The following is an 18,587-nucleotide window of genomic DNA, read 5'->3' as shown; positions in this document are numbered from 1 at the left end:
CCCCGGGAGTGGCGGACTCCAGTACAGGACCCTCCACCTCCATAGTGGATGGGCGTCTTTACTCGGCATGAGATCCTTCTAGCGGTCTGCGGCTCAGCAGAGAGAGTCGCCCCACTCACCTTCGAGGTGGGAGAGGGAGGCCAGCTTCAGAGGACCCAACTAGAGTTGGATGAGTTCCAGGGTTGTATCTTTCAGAGGGTGCGGGTGGTTGGCTTTCCACATGGAGGGCACCATACAGAACCAGTTGTTGGCAACAAACCACAATGATTATCATCTGGGCAAATGCTCCATCCCTACATCCTCAACATGCACCCATTGTGCTCGAGACCAGCGCATCATGATAAGGGAGTATGAGGCTAGTAGAAAAAGGGAACAACGCAAGAAAGCAAAGGTGCAGGAGTCCATTGTTACTTGTCATGAAAGAAAGAGAAAAACAATTTGTCACGATGTGGCAATGTTTTTTTCTCAACAAATAGCTGGAATGGACAGTGCAGCAAAAAGAGACATATTAAATAGATTACTAAATCATCCAGCCTTGAAAGACGCTCAGCCCCAAGAAACAAAAGATGAAGCTAATATTCAAGCAGCTCTCCTATGTGGTGTTTGCAATACCCTTGATATGGTGAAACGACCAAAGTCTTCAGATGAGCTATTTTTCAGAAGGTCTAGTTTGATGATGTTAGTGAATGATGGGACAAACGGGTCTCCCAACCTAAACATTTCAGCAACCTCAGGAGTTCTAAATATTCATAGGAGGAATTTTTATGCAGCCAAATCTAGACTACTCTAAAGGACGGTGAAAGTCTCCCCTTGTCCACATGCCGACGGCAACCACGTAGTAGCACTGGTGTTCTCGTTTTGTTCAATGCAAACTCACGTCTCACCCAATAAAAAGGATGTATGCCGCAAACGGATAGGGAGAAAGTCATATGTACAACACCCTGTTCATCTTCTTGATGTTTCCCAAGTGAGTGTTTGATGAAGATCCTTATCATCTTGATGTACCTATCTTATAGTGCTTGCTGGTGCCATATATTTCTTGTTAGTGCTACTTACTGTGACATACTGCTTGTTAGTGCTAGTTAGTGCTGCTACTTAGTGCTAGGTAGTGCTACATTGTGCTTCTTAGTGTTAGTTCATATTACTTGTTAGTGCTAGTTAATAATACTATTTTTTTCCACAAAGTGCTACATATGGCTTGTTAGTGCTACTTACTGTGACATACTGCTTGTTAGTGCTAGTTGTGCTGCTACTTAGTGCTAGGTAGTGCTACATAGTGCTTCTTTGTGTTAGTTCATATTGCTTGTTAGTGCTAGTTAATAATACTATTTCCTTTCACAAAGTGCTACATATTGCTTGTTAGTGCTACTTACTGTGACATAATGCTTGTTAGTGCTAATTAGTGCTGCCACTCAGTGCTAGGTAGTGCTACATAGTGCTTGTTAGTTCATATTGCTTGTTAGTGCTCGTTCATAATACTATTTACTTCCACAAAGTGCTTGCTATTGCTACCTGATTGTGCTAGTTAGGGCCTCATATCGCTTATTAGTGCTAGGTTGTAGTGCTTGTTAGTGCTAGTTAGTGCTACTTGATATTGCTTGTTAGTGCTTATTAGTGCCACACAGTGCTTGTTGGTGCAAGCTACTGCTATTGTTAGTAATAGTTAGTGCTAGTGGAACTAATTACTGCTGGTGCCACTTGTTAGTGCTAGGCTACTTGTTAGTGCTAGTTAATTATTCCTGTTAGTGCTACTACTAGTGGCACTAGTTAGTGCTAATGCTAGTGGTTAGTGCGCCTAAACAGTCTAGTCTATAAATAGTATGTTATAGCTTACCATAGTCTATTATGGTCCGTTATTAGTCTGTTGCTGTCTGATCACCTTTGATGGTACAATGTTGCAGATTGAGCTTTTTCTTGAGTTCAAGAAATGTTATCCAGACATCACAATCCAACAACGCTCATTTGAGCGTTTGAAACCTTTTTTTGTCCGTAAATTGAAGGACAGATATATATGTTGTTGCATTCAACATGTCCAAATGTCCTTCCTTAAGGACTCAATCAATTCCATGCGGCGTTCTAACACCAGTTTGCATGGAGCACATTGTTATTGCGATTGTGAAATATGTGCAAGGGACAATAGTGGATCTACTTGTAAAGCTTTTAACCATACGGTGAGTGGTGTTACATCCTTTTGGGAAATTGTGTTGTGCGACGGACCTTTAGGAAGCAGCTACCATCACTTGAAATGCCTCATGGGGGGTGTGCTAGCTGTGGGCCGGTTTCAAGGTATCCTTTCATAACTGGCCTAAAGATGACATGGAATTATTTTGGCTCTGGGCATGGAAAGGGTGAGCATGATGGAGTAGGGGCTGTTGTGAAGAGAACCTTGACGCATGAGCAATTGAAGGTAAGCTAACTTGTGCCGCTGATGTGGTTAGTTTTCTTCGTTCGAAACTCTCAAATGGATCTCAAGCCTCCTGCCCATCAGAAGAAACAAATATAATAAGAGTGTTTTGGGAGGTGAAAGCAGGAGAAGTGGACATATCAATAGCATGGGACTGTGCTCCTATTCCAATGGCGTGATCGCTACACTCTATCTCTGGATTCTCAAGGCACAAATGTACAGAGCACAGAACACGAGATTTATCATGCTTCTGCAGTGCTTGCATGCATGGTTCTTGGAAAAGATGTTGCAACAAAACACATGTGGAAAAGTGGAAATATCAACTTATTGTCCCTGGAGAGGACATGGACGTTGAAGAAAACCCCTGTGATGATCCTATATATGAAGGACATCATGATAAACTTAGTGATGCTCTCTGTATTGGAGACAATTTTGCTGTTAATGCAGAGGTTGACAATGTAGAGGGTGTAGATTTTTATATTCTAAACTGCACTGACAAGAAGGAGCTTGCAAATCAGACTTTAGAGGATGGATGGGGAAACATCATTGCATCAGGTTGTTTTTTGGTGAAGGGTTTGTTCTATGGAAAGAAGGATGATCGCTCCTATTACCTTCTTGTCACTCAGCCTGGGTTTTTCTGTACTCTCACCTTGTTAGAGCTATAAAGTTTCCGATGATGGAAGCTATGGCATGCCATTTGAAATGTAAACATGAGAGGTCTAACTCCTTTCTCTTGCACTTGGTTGAAGAGTTGAAAGGCATTCTTTCCATGCCCATGTTGAGCAAATGCAATAATCATGGAATTCTTCATTAAAGTAGGTGTAATCAATAGTGTATCAGTAGTGTTTGTTGCTGTAATCTTGACCTGTAACCAGAAAATCCCTTTTTTCTCAAAGTGGTGGGCATTGTCGTATATACAGGACATCAAATATATGTCAGCTTAAGTGCTAATAGTTAGTGATAGCTCTAATAGCTAGTGCTAGGGCTAGCAATTTGTGATGCTGGTGCTAGTGCTAGCTACTATTGTTACAACTACTTAGTGATGCTAGTGCTGGTGCTAGCTAATGCTAGTTAGTGCGATTAGTGCTAGTGCTAGCAAATGCTAGTTAGTGCTGCTAATGCTAGTCATTACTAGTTAGTGGTGCTAGTGCTACTTGTTAGTGCTGCTACTTCGTGCTAGTTAGTTCTTGTGGTACTAGTTACTGCTAGTGCTAGTGCTAGCTACTATTGTTACAACTGCTTAGTGCTGCTTGTGTTACTGCTAGCTAGTGCTAGTTAGTGCTGCTAGTGCTTCTTAGTACTAGTCAGTGCTGCTAGTGCTACTAGTTAGTGCCCTTACTTAGTGCTAGTTAGTTGTTGTGGTACTAGTTACTGCTAGTGCTAGTGCTCGCAGTAACTGCTACTTAGTGCTAGTTAGTTCTTGTGGTACTAGTTATTGCTAGTGCTAGTGCTAGCTAATGCCAGTTATTGCTAGTGCTAGTGCTAGCTAATGCCAGTTATTGCTAGTTAGTGTTGCTAGTTGGTGGTGCTAGTGCTACTTGTTAGTGCTGGTACTCAGTGCTAGTTAGTTCTTGTGGTACTAGTTATTGCTAGTGCTAGTGCTAGCTACAATTGTTACAACTACTTAGTGCTGCTTGTGCTACTGCTAGCTAATGCTAGTTAGTGCTAGTTAGTGCTGCTAGTGCTTCTTAGTACTAGTCAGTGCTGCTAGTGCTACTGGTTAGTGCCCTTACTTAGTGCTAGTTAGTTGTTTTGGTACTAGTTACTGCTAGTGCTAGTGCTAGCAGTAACTGCTACTTAGTGCTAGTTAGTTCTTGTGGCACTAGTTATTGCTAGTGCTAGTGCTAGCTAAGGCCAGGTATTGCTAGATAGTGTTGCTTGTAATGCAAGTTAGTGCTACTTGCTAGTAGTAGTTGTTGCTAGTGGCACTAATTAGTGCTAGTGCTGGTGGTTAGTGATCTAGATAAAAATAGTAAAATAGTTAATAGTGTGTCACTAGTGGCAGTAGTTAGTGCTACTGCTAGTGGCAGTTTATGCAATCCCTACCTCAAATCAGTTTTACTAAAGCAACCGGTCCTGAAGGCTTTGTCTCTAGTCTGTCTAAAATGTCCACATCCCTTTCGACAATCCTATCCCATTTGGCACACTCCACACTGCGGCCATCCGCAACTGTAGGACTTCTTTCATTTCTCTTCTTGCTAGCACCTCCGCTTCTACTTTCCAGGGTTCTTTTATGCCCTTCACATGTGAAGTCAAAGAAAATTGAGGTTAGTGCACACTCTCATCTACCAACTGCAAAAATACTAAATGATCGAAAATGCGATACCTTTATCAAATCCATCTATCTTTTGCTTCTTCACCCTTTTACCAAGCAGGTCCTGTAACAACAAGTCATCCTGCCCTGTAGGTTCATCCTCAAGGACATTCTCCTGCACTTTGTGTTCAGCCATAGGTGAATTCCTCTTTCCACTAGTTTGCGTTTGAGCTGCATCCTCTTTCCCTTTAGTTGCAATGGCATGATCAATAGAAACAGGTGACAAATTAGCACACTCTGACCGCTAGTGCGAGGAACTTGCTTGAAATAATGGCAAATCAAAAGCACTGTAGTGATATATGCAGGAACAACAAAATAGCTAAATGTTAGTGCTAGTGCTAGGTAGTGCTAGTGCTACTGCTAGTGCTAGTGCTAGTGCTAGGTAGTGCTAGGTAGTGCTAGGTAGTGCTAGTGCTACTGCTAGTGCTTATGAGTGCTAGTGCAAGTTACTGCTAGTGTAAGTGCTAGTGGTAGTTGGTGAAAGCTTACCACCCCCAAAGACCATACCATGTCGTTTAGACTCGACGTGTGCTGCTATGGCATCATCAATAGAAACAGGCAACAAATGGTCACACTCCGACCGTTTGTGCGAAGAACCTGCTTGAGATAATTGATGCTCTGCAAGTAACAACAAGAGACTTAAATGCAAGAAATATGGTTCAAATTGGCAAATCAAAAACATTGTAGTGATATATGTAGGTAACAACAAAATAGCTAAATGTTAGTGCTAGTGCTATTTAGTGCTTGTGCTAGTGCTAATACTTGTTAGTGCTAGTGCTAGTGAAAGTTACTGCTAGTCGAAGTGCTACGGCTAGTTAGTTCGCTATTGCTAGTGCTAGTTAGTGCTACTACTAGTTAGTGCTGTGCTTGTACTAGTGATACCGCTAGTTAGTGCTAGTGCTATTGCTAGTTAGTGCTGGTGCTATTGCTAGTTAGAGCCAGTGCTAGTTAGTGCTGTGCTAGTGCTAGTGATACTGCTAGTTAGTGCTAGTGGCACTACCAGAGCAACTTACTACTAGTGTAACAGCTAGTGGTAGTTAGTGCTAGTGATAGTGCTAGTGCTACTACTACTACTACCCTGTCTTGTTAGTGCCAGTTACTGCTACAGCCATTGTTGGTGAAAGCTTAGTGGCAGTGTGCATGACTGAGGAGGTGAAGCTTGGCATGGGAGCTTCAAGCGGTGGTGTAAATAGGGACCAGGTATTCTACCATAATCGAGGCCATGGAGGCAAGACTACCACAAATTTGGACGGGGACAAAGTAGAGATGGCCAAGGCTATGGCTATAATGGAGGCTAAGGAGACTTTGCTTCTTGAGGAGGATTCATGCCTAGAGGTAGGGGGAGAGCACCACCCCGTGACAAAGGTAGAGGCTGCACAAGTTTTGCACAATTGGATATGCAGTGCTATGGATGTGGTAGATATGGACATGTTCAGCGTGACTGCTATCATTAGCCTAGCTATGTTCATAGAGGTCGAGGAGGTCGCCATAAGTACGGCAATTATGTAGGCTACGATGGAGGATACAGGGAGCAGTCATATGATAAAAGATCAGGTGGACATTTGTTTGCTATGAAGCATGTGATAGAGAGCATGACAAAGCCACCCAGTGATGAGGATTGGTTCATTAATTCAAGTGTACTAATCATATGAAGCACCATGAAGAATTATTTGAGCACAAGTAGTCTATGTTGCCTGATGAGTTTGTAGTCACGGGAGATGATACCATGCATCCCATTACACATGTTGGGGATGTACCATTGGCCATGAGAAATGGTAGTAAAAACAAGTTGTGTGATGTTCTTTATGTAAAATACCTGTTTTGTATTTTACTTTGGTTTTCCCAGTGAAGTTTTAATCAGTCTAGTATGCTTTGTTTCACAGTTATTGTCTTCCTCAGTGTGGCCCAGACATTGGTATAATCAGAATTGAATTCCGTCTACTTTCATAAATTTCCTATTTTTAAGGGATTTTCCCTACTTACCGACCTTCTGATTGAGGCACTTAGAAAATCCAGATGATGATTCGGACGATGCCAGGCAACTCGTAAGCTGGACAAACCCTTAATTGGACAAATAAAATAATTTAATAATAAAATAATAATAATAATTACGAAAATATTTTAATTCCAATGCATTCATCTGAAACAACCCTCATACTGTCTTTTGTGAATGGAAAAATGAATAGTCATAAGAAAGAAAGAACTGCGCGTGACTAAAAACAACTGCCCTTTAGAGCTGGCAAGTGGGTGGCTCCTAATGGAAGCTTGGGTGGCCTCGGTAAGCCGAGGACTTGCTGAACAAGACATGTAACATAAACATATTATCAAACTTTAGAAAATTTTTAGTCAGAGCGACCTTCCAGGTGATCCTAGGGATCAATCCCAATTGTGGGACTATTCCCCGTCCGCCGACGTCCCTCCTTGCTCCCCGAGCAGTGTTTGGCATGGGGACAAGGGGGGTACGTCACATGTGGTATCAGACTGACCTTGTTAGGATTGCTTTAACCATTAACCTTTAGGGACACCAAGATGACCTAATGGTCCTTCCAAAAGAACCGCCTTGTGACTGCAACACAAGAACGGACTACATTTGCATTGATCATTAAGCATCCTAGTAACCCTTAACTTAGACATGTATACTATTAAGATCCTGAAGCTAGTCTGCTTTTCACTTTTGAATTATTTCATTCATGGCCAATAACTAAGTTCATGCCATTCTTACCATAGGGATGGAAGGAGAAGTTGGTTTTCCGCGTCGGATTGAGCCACGCATTCCAAGCTCCTTACCACATTCGATGTTGACGACATTATGATGATGCAGATCCGCGATGCCAATGAGAGAGCCTTGGTGACTCCTTTGTACAATGCCACCCAGGAGAGGAAGCTTCTCCTTAAGCAAATGCAACCCCCATCCTTCAATGGCAAGGAAGCAAGGTGGAAAAGGACGCAGAGGTTTGGCTTGAGGCTATGGACAATTATTTCCTCCTCACTAGAACGTCCCAACCCAACCACTCTATGCTAGCAAGGTTCCGACTGATTGGTCTGGCAAGATCTGGTGGAAGGAGTTGGTCCGTGAACACTCTATCGACCAAACACATGTGACTTGGGCCCAGGATAAGGCCATTGTCAAAGAGAGGTACCTTCCGGTTACCCATGAGACAAATATGATGAACGACTTCTTTCAACTCAGACAGCATTACCTAACCATTGAGGAGTACTACTCAAAATTCTATACGGGTGTATGCATGTTAAGGTGGTACACTTACATGTGCTAAATAGTGGTACACTTACGGATTTGAAAAGGGCTACTAAAAGCCCTTAGCTTTAGTTTTTCTAGCCTTTGATCAAAGGCTTTGTTCCCACGTACATCTTGAGTCCTCTCTTGTACCTCTGTAGGGTGGGTTCCCACGCACATCCACAAGTTCCCTCCACCAAGAGCGTCACGCAAGCAAAGAAAGATACTAACCATTTCCCAAATGAGTTGAGAACCCTTCCAGCATTACCAACCATTAGTGCATCCCAAGAGACTATACTCCCGTGGTCGAAGCGCATTGAATACTTCTTGTGCTTTTGCAAGTGCACCACACTCGAGATGCATTCTCACCAACGCACTCTCAGGCACCCAACATAGGAAACCAAGCAGAAAGGTCTAGCACCTGCTTCTGCTCTTGATCTTCGAGACTCCTCGTTCCTTGTGGCAGTATACTAACTGTTACCATTTCCCTGCTAGGATGCCATTATTCAACTCAAAAAGACATGCATCTATTGCTATGAATATTTACAAAATTGTCATGACTTCTATGTCTATTGCATGTCCTTCGCACACACAAACACTCTCAAGCTCAGACCACTGCATATATGCAAGGACATTTTTCAGTCCCAAAAAAAAGCATCACACCGTGTCCACATCACTAGCATGCTCCACAGAAGAATGTCCTCTTGAGTAAACCACAAAATACGTGCTAGGAAAAGCATGGTAGTTCATGAAGAAGCTCCCATTTGAAGGAATTATGCTGCAAGGATGTCCAAGAGTAGGACATCTACCACCTTGGGTCATAAGGAAACTCCAAGCACAAATGATCTGTCCGCCACTGAAGAACAAGGCCTATGTCTCTGTCACTACATTGTTGAAATATAGAACCAAGAAGAGTGCATGAGGTATAAACATGAGTGTGGAGAAATCCCATAGAAAATTTGAAAGTCAAGTCTATGGGAGTATAAAAGATAAAGACGAGAGAGACCCATAAGCATCTAAGTGTTCACAACCTTTTGAGGTGGATGCAAGATAGCTCCCCAACATGTGACGTGACTGGTTAGGAGGCACATATGTGTGCACTCAGATACTGTAAACTTTGACATGGTATCAGAGCAGCCTTTCTTGGCCGTGGGCTGGACCCGCGGTGCCGCACATCATGCGTGCAAGAATTAGACCTGCACTTCTTGAAAAACAGGCTCTGTAAAGAGACTTACTGATCTGGAAGAGCTTCGACCAACCCTATTGGGAATTGAAACCGATCCCGTCAAGTGGGAATAGACTCCGTTGGACACCCACACGCGTAATAGCATAACTTAAATTTCACAATATAAATGAACAACTCAATAACAACTGAAAACTGAAATGAAATGAAATGTTGATCAATGGACACCAGCACTGGGGCCGGAACGGGCCGACCCCTCCCCTCAATATATGATATATAATCGGGAGTATTTAAGAGATACAATGCTCCATGGGTTCAATAAACAAGATGATGTCCATGTACAACTGAGATGAAAACAGTTACCAAACAAGAGACTTGAAGTAGACGTTCGAGGGAGAGCGATCCACTTGAAGAAGTCTAATCTCTACGGTCCTGTGCCTTCACTGGAATCCGTAGAGAGCGCCCCACTGGTGTTCCAAGACCACGCACAAACAGGCGCTCCCGTACTAACGCCTGGCTCTTCCGATCTCGGCACCCATGGACCGTGGTTCTCCAGAAGCTTGGACTACCCGGCACCGAACGGGTGTTAGCAGCAGAGAGCATCCCTTATAAGATTTACATCAAAGACCTTTGCTTAAATCTCAATCCGCTTATCTTGCAAAATAATGGATATGGCCTTCAGAAGTAGTAGGCACCCACGTATGAAAGGAGAAGTCTCTATTACTGCTGTTGCTACCGGCCCGCAGGTGAGCGAGTCGCCTGTAGCTCGCTAGTGGAAGAACAAATATCAGAGGCGCCTAAGTGCAGCTGCATAGAGTCTAGAGAAGGACACCTGGGCACAGCCGCCTATTGGCAAGAGGTACGGAACAGCTTGCAGGTACTCGTCTGCTGTCTGCTGTACGGAGCAGTGTACGGAACAGCCGACGCCTGTGTGGATAGACAACAGGCCTGTACGGACTGTACGGCTGTTTGTGCAGGACTGTACGTGGGCTGGAGTGGCTGCAGAAGCTGACGCCGAGCTGTACCGACATGTGACAGCGAGCTGCAAAGCTGATGGTGGCGAGGGCCTGTACGGGCAGGGCAGGCGAACCTGTTTGGGCAGCTGATGGCGAGGGCCTGTACGGACAGGTCAGGCGAAGCTGTACGGGCAGCTGATGGCGAGGGCCTGTACGGACAGGGCAGGCGAAGCTGCTTTGATACCAAAATGTAGGATATGGTTGTTAGGGTTAGGGTTTTGAAGGCACATCAACAGGAGGCGTGAGAGAGAGAGAGAGAGGAACACGCTTGCTCATATATTGATGATAATAAAAAAGAGTACAATAGCCACATAAAAGATGTGACCTAAAGTGTGTTCACATGGTCTGGCCATAAACTGTGTCAGGTGGACCAAACCACTTATAAACCACTATAAGTGAAACTAAGCTAAACTGGGGGAAAAAACCTCCACTAACTGAAGTAAAAAGTGCCCACCTACTAATGATCACTAGCACTCCCCTGGGTGCATACACAGCATAAAACCCAACAAATCAGCAGCACTCCTCCGGCTGAAAAAACGCAGATTTGAAGGGGTTCTCCGCGATGAAAACGCTGCTAGATCCAATCAACCCCCCTCTTATAGCAAAAACGCTGGTCCAAGGGTGCTTCTCGCGATGAAAACGCAGCAAATCAATCGCTCTCCTGCCGGCTGAAAAACGCAGCCGAGATCTGCCTTCTCTTCGCGTGCCTTGGCTCTGATACCATGTCAAAGTTGACAATGCGGAAGCAGTATTGCGTTAGTGAGAAAACGCTAAGGGAGAGAGGATGAGAGAAAACGCTGGCAGAGAAAGAGAGAGAGAGAGAGAGAGAGAGAGAGAGAGAGAGAGAGAGTATTTGAACCAACACAACAGCAATGAATTAGATGATTTTTTACAATGGAGCTAGGGTGCTTATATATCCACAAATGGACTTGGCCGACCTCACTTGAGATGCATGCAAAATTTTAACAGGCTCGTACCTGGATCTGTGTCTTACCTATGGGACTGTCACTCCATAGGAAGACCGAGATTTATGTTTTTTGTCATGCCATCATTGTGCCCGACAGAAATGTTTAGTACTTGTTCCATGAACGCGACATATGTCCATGATACTGTTTGCACATGCATTCATGTTTTGCATGTTTGGAACTATTTTCGCATGACTTGTATTCTTGTGTTTGCCTGTTTGACGTGCCACTTACTGAGCGGGGACGCCTGCCAGTGAGTCATGAAGTTTGCTCTGTCTTCTGACGAGTTTTATTGCGTGTGAACAGGTGGTAAGTGTATTGCATTTGTTTATTTCTTAGCATTCTTTTTAACCTTTGTTTTTTATAAGGTTGCAGTTTCACACTCATTAATGAGTGGGCACCCTTCCCAATATTTCATGGTACTTTTAGAAGGGTGGGCACCCACGTTTGGGTCATGGTGGGAAAGGGAACCCCTCATGTGCGTGGGGGTGGGTGCATGGCCACCTACCCACCCCCCACCTTGGAACCTTTGGAACTGGCCGCCTCCATGCAAGCAAGGTAGGCTGGCCAGCTGTTGGACGTGTGCCCTCTCCAACGCTTACATATAGGCGACCGCTTCATCCAGCTATCGGTATTCGATTGTGTAGGCGACCGTTTCATCCAGCTATCCACAGACGGCTGTGCAGGCGACCTCTTCATCTTGCCCTGCAGTCGGCTGACTTCTTGCCCTGCAGGTGACCGTGAGCAAGACCTCACTCCTCTCTGGCCAGCAGGCGGCTGCGCCCAGACGCCGCCCTTTCCACCCAGCAAGTGGCTGCGCACAGACCTCGCTCCTCTCGGGCCAGCAGGTGGCTGCGCCTAGACGCCACCCTTTCCACCCATCAGGCGGCTGCGCACAGACCTCGCACCTCTCTCGCCAGCAGGTGGCTGCGCCGAGACGCCACCGTTTCCACCCAGTAAGGCGGCTGCGCCCAGACGTCACCCTCTCCACCTAGCAGGCGGCTGCGAACAGGACTCCCCTGCCTACAGCCGACTAGTACCTGCAAAATCACATGGGTAAAGTTTAAAGCTTTACATGTTTTGAAATTTGGGCGTTTTTCTGTGAAAATTTTTCTGGCAAATACAGGGAGGTTTTCTTGCAAAGAAACCTCTACAGGCTTTTGCAAGGCTTTGGGTGTAGAAATTTTGGGCATTCTTGGGCATTTTGGCACTGTGTGAGCCACTTTTGTTACTCTACTCAGTCAGTGGTGCGAGAGTGCAAGCATATTTGGGTCAGTTATACTCAGTGGAGTACAGTTGCTTTCAGGGTTGTTGTTTTTGGGTTTTTTGATACACAGGTACAACATTGTGCACTGGCATAATGGCAAATCAACAGCAGAGTGATGTGTTCACGTACTTGTCTAAGGAAGACAAGCTGGATGGCATGAATTACTCCTTGTGGAGTTTCATGCTGAGAAATGTACTCGTGGCAAAAGGTCTTTGGGATTTTGTTAGTGGTGATGAACCACGTCCAGGCATAGTTGCAAACATTCGCGAATGCAAGGCGTTGCAAACGTTTGCAAACGTTTGCAGTTTGCATACCTTTGCAAACTTTACCTGCAATTTTTTTAACACTTACGAATTGGGCCACTTTTGGGCATTTTTAACATTACGCGGACACCTCCGCCCCTTGCGCGTTGTTGACCAGCAGTACACGCCTACGCGGAAGCGCTTCCGCCCCCTGCGCGCTGTCGACCAGCACTACACGGCGCACTGAGCAGGCTGAAGCTGATATTGTTGAGGACATGCATGCAGTTGGTACTGAGCAGGCTGAAGCTGATATTGTTGAGACAGATGAGGATGCTACTTCATCTTCTTCCTCTGAAGAGGAAGATGATGAATGATCACGATTCACCATGTACATGACCTCTCACACACGGGCACTTTTTACCTTGGCTGGACAAGGGTTTTTTCCCCGTGTGAGCACACTTCACTTTTAGTGTGTTGGGCTCTTTGCCTTGGGACTACAGTCTAGTACTCTGACTTATGTACTTCACTCTTTATGCGATAATATGAGTATTGAGTACATTTCCAGCACTCTTGAGTCTTGAGTCTTAAGTTCTAAATTCTAACATCTTTTAAGTTTCAAGCTTTCAAGTTTTTCATTGTGTTTTCAAGCATTGACTTTGAACATTCTATTTATGCCCAAAAAAATTATTTTTTTAACTTGCCACGAATGCGAATGCATCCACCCTCAATGCATTCTTTTGCAAACTCGGCATTCTCGAATGCAAATGCACGAATGCAAAGAATGCTTGCAACTATGCGTCCAGGTCCATTGGCTCCAGAGACTCCTCCTCAAGGAGGTGCTCGTGGAAGAGGACAACAGGCACAGGCACCGGTTCAGCCACAGCCTGTTCAAAGAACAAATGCCCAGAAGACATGGGATGCCAAAGATGCACAAGCCTTATCACTTATTGCATTGTCAGTACAGAGGTCTATTATACCTCATATTCGTTCAGCTGGCTCTTCACGGAATGCATGGGTGACTTTGGAGCAGATGTATGCTGCTCGTAATGAGGCACGGATCTCATTTTTGAAAAGAGAGCTGGAAAATCAGAAGATGCATAAAGGAGATGATATGTCTAGCCACTTGAACAAGCTGCAGGATTTGAGAGAGCAACTCATCAATGTGGATGAGATTATTCCTGAGACACAGCTTGTATCCACCATCTTAAACTCTTTGCCAAGATCATACTTGGCTTTTCATACCTCTTTGAACCTTAGCATGAGGAATGCTATTGAGCCCCTAAAGTATCAGGAACTTGTTGCTCTCTTGTTACAAGAAGAGCAAATCAGGAAGAACATGAACATGAACACAAGTGCTGAACAAGCATTTGTGTGACAGGTCAAAAAGGGAATGGCAAATCTCAGCCAAAGAGTTCAAATCAGAATTCAGGTGATGGTGGTTCATCTCAAGATACCAAGAAAGGTGATGGACAGCCCAAGAAGAAGGGCAAATGCCATTACTGTAAGAAGCCAGGTCACTACATCACAGAGTGTAGGAAGAGGATTGCCAAAGAGAAGGAGAAGGAGTCTGGGTTGTCTATAAAAGATACCTCTAAAGCTCCTCCGGAGACTGCTTCCTTTGTTGAAGACAGGGTTTACTGTTTCTACACATGCAATTATGATGCCTCTTGGTCTTCACAGGCACTCAGTGTGACTGAGCATGCATGTACTTGGTATTTTGATAGTGGTGCTTCAAAGCATATCACATCTCGCAGGGATTTGTTTTGTAATGTATGCCATGTCCCTATTGGCAAGACCGTTCAGTGTGCCAATAATGCTTCATATCCAGTTCGTGGCATTGGGGAGACTCAGCTCACAGCCATTGATGGCTCTATTCTTCGCCTTACAGATGCCTTATATGTACCAGGGATAAAGAAGAATCTGTTGTCCATTTCTTCTTTAGCACAGTGTGGTATGCAAGTCAACTTTGATGATGACAAATGCATGGTCAGAGACAAAGCTAATGCCTTGACCTTGATACTTACTGGTACATTATGTCATGGACTTTATCAGTTGGATGCATTTCAGCCACTGGATCAGTCTGCTTATCATGCATTCACTCTTACTCTAGCTATGGTTGATGCGAAGTTATGGCACGCTCGCATGGGGCATGTAAATTTTGGTAGTCTTATGCTTATGCAGCGACATAACATGTTGACAGACCTACCTCTTATAGAGAAGCCTCCAGATCACATATGTGAAGGATGTATTTTGGGAAAAATGCATCGGTTTTCCTTTCCACGTGATCAGGCTCTACGAGCAACTACAAAGTTGTAGCTTATACACAGTGATCTTTGTGGTCCCATGCAGACGAAGTCATTAGGAGGTTGCTTCTATTTTGCTACATTTATTGATGACTTCTCTCGTATATGCTGGGTCTATCCGTTGACATGGAAATCACAGGTATATGATGCATTTTTGGCCTTTGTAGCACTTGCTGAAACAGAGTCAGGATGCAAGGTTAAGACCCTCCGTTCTGACCGAGGGGAGGAATATGTGTCACATGTTGAATTCCTTTCTTGAGAGTAGAGGTATCAAGCATCAGTATACTACTCCTTATACTCCACAGCAAAATGGGATTGTAGAAAGGAAGAATCGGTCACTCATGGAGATGGCCAGATGTATGTTAAAGGCAAAGAAGCTACCACATGTCTTTTGGGTGGAAGCTGTTATGTGTGCTTGTCATATTTTGAATCGATGTCCCACAAAGGCATTGGTTTCCATTACTCCTTTTGAGGCTTGGCATGGCCACAAGCCTTCGGTATCACATTTTCGTACTTTTGGGTGTCTTGCATATGCACACATACCCAAAGAGTTGAGGAGGAAGTTGGATGATAAAGCCACAAAATGTATTTTTGTTGGGTACAGCCGTGAGAGCAAGGGCTACCGGTTATATGACCCACTATCCAAGAAGATATTCACTAGTCGGGATGTGATTTTGGATGAAAAATCAGAATTATCCATGGCTAGTTATGATGCAAATCAGGCTGAAAATGATGTGTTTGAAGGCCTACTACCTATGGAGTTTCATTCCACAGTTGGTGATCCAACCCATGAGGGTGCAAGGCAGCCAGCTAAATCATGAAGGTGGTGCAGAAATTCAGCAGGAGATTGAGCCAGAAGTTGAGCCAAATATGGGGCATCAGGCTCCACAGGTCAGACACATACCTAGATGGTATTTGAGGACATTACAGGACAGCCATCTAGATGCTCCTCTTGCTGGCCGTACTCGTAGGGAGACACGGACCAATGAGCATGCACACATCATGGATTTAAATATGGTTATGGCAGCTAGTTTACAGGATGATGATGAGCCTGATTCATTTGTGGATGCACGAGACAATGTGCATTGGAACAAAGCCATGCAAGATGAACTTGATTCTATTAAAAAAGAATCAAACATGGGATTTGGTTGATCTGCCCAAAGGCAAGAAAGCCATTGGTACTAAGTGGGTCTATAAGTTGAAAAGACATGCAGATGGATCCATTGACAGGTACAAAGCCCGTCTAGTTGCAAAGGGCTATGCACAGAAGAAGGGCATTGATTATGAGGAGACATTTGCTCCTACATCCCGTATGTCGACACTTAGGAGTGTCATTGCATCGGCTGCACATCGTGGTTGGGTTGTTCATCAGTTGGACATCAAGACTGCTTTCCTACATGGGGACCTCGAGGAGGAAGTTTATGTACATCAGCCCGTAGGTTTTGCAGAACATGGTCATGAAGGGAAAGTATGCAGGCTGAAAAAGGCCTTGTATGGTTTGAAACAAGCTCCACGAGCTTGGTATGCAAAGATAGATGCTTTCCTGCTCACTCAAGGCTTTGTGAACAGTCCATCAGAAGCCACTTTGTATGTAAAGAAAGAAGAGAAAGATCTGCTGGTCATGAGTCTTTATGTAGATGATCTTTTGCTCACGGGATCAAATGATGAGAAAATTACAGCTTTTAAAGAGATACTGCAATAGACATTTGCCATGTCTGATTTGGGACTCGTACACTACTATTTGGGCATGCAGTTTGTGCAGGATAACAGAGGCATTGGGTTGTTGCAATCTCGGTATGTTGCTAAACTTCTGGAGAAGTTCAAATTTCAGGATTGCAAGCCTATCAGCACTCCTATGGAGCCTGGGATGAAACTATCACTACAAGATGACAGTATTTTATTTGATGCCACTATATATGCTCACGCTGTTGGGTCCCTTATTTACTTGTATACTACACGGCCAGATATTCAGTATGCCGTATCTCAGTTGAGCAGATTCATGCACAGCCCGCGATTGTCATATTGGCAAGGTGTGAAGCGTGTATTTCGGTATTTGCAGGGTACCTTGTCTCTTGGATTACTTTATCCTGAGGGGGGTGACATGCAACTATATGCTTACAGCGATTCAGATTGGGCTGGTGATTTTGATACCAGACATTCCACTAGTGGAAATTGTTTCTTTCTTGGCTCTTCATGTATGTCTTGGCTAAGCAAGAAACAGACCACAGTGGCCACTTCGTCTTGTGAGGCAGAGTACAGAGCAGCCTACACTACTACTATTGAGTGTATGGCTGCGTCGTCTGACTAATATGGATATTTCAGTGGACGAGCCTACACCTATCTATACTGATAGTCAGAGTGCCATTGCCATGGCCAGGAATCCTGTGTTTCATGCTCGCACGAAACACATTGAGATTCACTATCACTTTGTTCGGGAGAGACTCCAGGCAGGTGATATCAGTCTGATTTATTGCCCTACAGATCAGAATGTGGCAGACATCTTCACCAAGGCACTACCACGTCCGAAATTCGAAGCATTCCGCACTGCTTTGAATTTGTTTCCTTTTGGTGGATAACGTACAGTGATCACATATCACTCCAGGGGGGTGGCTATTGTACTCTTTTTTATTATTATCAATATATGAGCAAGCGTGTTCCTCTCTCTCTCTCTCACGCCTCCTGTTGATGTGCCTTGCAAAACCCTAATCCTAACAACCATATCCTACATGATTTTTAGCGTGAAGTTGGACGAGATTTGGGTTGCGTTTTTTTTTTGAGAGGTGGATCGGATTGACGAAGGAGATGGGTCTCCCGTGTTCGAGCAAGGACGACAAACTGAATGGCGACAATTATGCGCATTGGAACTTGATCGTGAGGCTATGGTTTAGCAGAAAAAGCTTATGGGACATTGTTGATGGCTCGGAGGAACGTCCCCGAAGGGATAGCAATCGGTTCACACGTCTTCAGGAGAAGGAGTTTCTCAAATCTCTTGTGGATTGGGATGCTCACAATGCGAAGGCAATGTCGATGATTGCAGAATCTCTCACCAAGGGAATTTCCCCTGCCATACAGACTTTGAAGACTGCCAAGGAAATGTGGTCAAAGCTTGCAGGAATGTTTGATCGAGACTCAACAATGCGAGCAGTAACCCTTCTCGGCTAGTTGTTTTCCATCAAGTTTGAAGCCCGGACCTCTATGCAGTCATTTTTAATGAAGGCAAAGGTTATCCATGATCAGTTATCGGCTATGAATAGTGCGTTAACTAGTATCCAGTTAGCTGCCTTGGTTCTTACGAAGTTGCCTAAGGAGTACGAGATGGTCTCGAGGGCATTACGCTTACAAGTCACGAAGGAAAACCTGGAATTTGATGATCTCAACTCTTTTCTCATTGAGGAGGAAGCAGTGCTCATTTCCCAAGACAAGATTCGAGTTCCAATGGATGTAGAATCGGCAAATGCTGCATCGGAATCCAATAAGAAGTCTAGGAGCCGTTGTTATAAGTGCGGAAAGCGAGGGCATTTGGCTCGGGATTGCAAATCCAAAGCTAAAGCTGAAGGCTCGACGAATGACAAAGGCAAAGGCAAAGCTGACGAGGATGACAGTGACAGTGATACTACCAGGGATGATACGGCTTCTGCCAATGTGGCGAGGACTACAC

The 18,587-nt window shown here is 44.5% G+C and overlaps 1 protein-coding gene across 1 annotated transcript; it reads right to left on the bottom strand.

The window, feature by feature from the left end:
* Positions 1 to 4,451: 4,451 nt before the first annotated feature.
* Positions 4,452 to 5,485, bottom strand: LOC147614414 (uncharacterized). The gene is made up of 3 exons (XM_086780527.1): positions 5,226 to 5,485; positions 4,731 to 4,904; positions 4,452 to 4,642 (listed from the first exon to the last, which is right to left on the bottom strand). Exons 1-3 carry the CDS (start codon positions 5,398 to 5,400, stop codon positions 4,452 to 4,454), a joined length of 540 nt encoding a protein of 179 aa, XP_086636653.1. The 5' UTR covers positions 5,401 to 5,485.
* Between the last annotated feature and the right edge of the window lie 13,102 nt (positions 5,486 to 18,587).

This window comes from Cibotium barometz, chromosome 42 (genome assembly GCF_041138505.1).
Source record: "Cibotium barometz isolate CiBa-2024 chromosome 42, ASM4113850v1, whole genome shotgun sequence".
NCBI lineage: Eukaryota > Viridiplantae > Streptophyta > Polypodiopsida > Cyatheales > Cibotiaceae > Cibotium > Cibotium barometz.
Note: the sequence above shows the minus strand (reverse complement) of the source record. Positions and strands in the feature narration are given on the sequence as shown.

Coding starts and splice junctions, on each gene's coding strand:
- LOC147614414 (XM_086780527.1), bottom strand. CDS start 5,400: ATGTTTTTGATTTGCCAATTTGAACCATATTTCTTGCATTTAAGTCTC. Junction 4,905..5,225: donor CGTCGAGTCTAAACGACATG/GTATGGTCTTTG, acceptor TTGCAACTAAAG/GGAAAGAGGATGCAGCTCAA. Junction 4,643..4,730: donor GATAGATGGATTTGATAAAG/GTATCGCATTTT, acceptor TCACATGTGAAG/GGCATAAAAGAACCCTGGAA.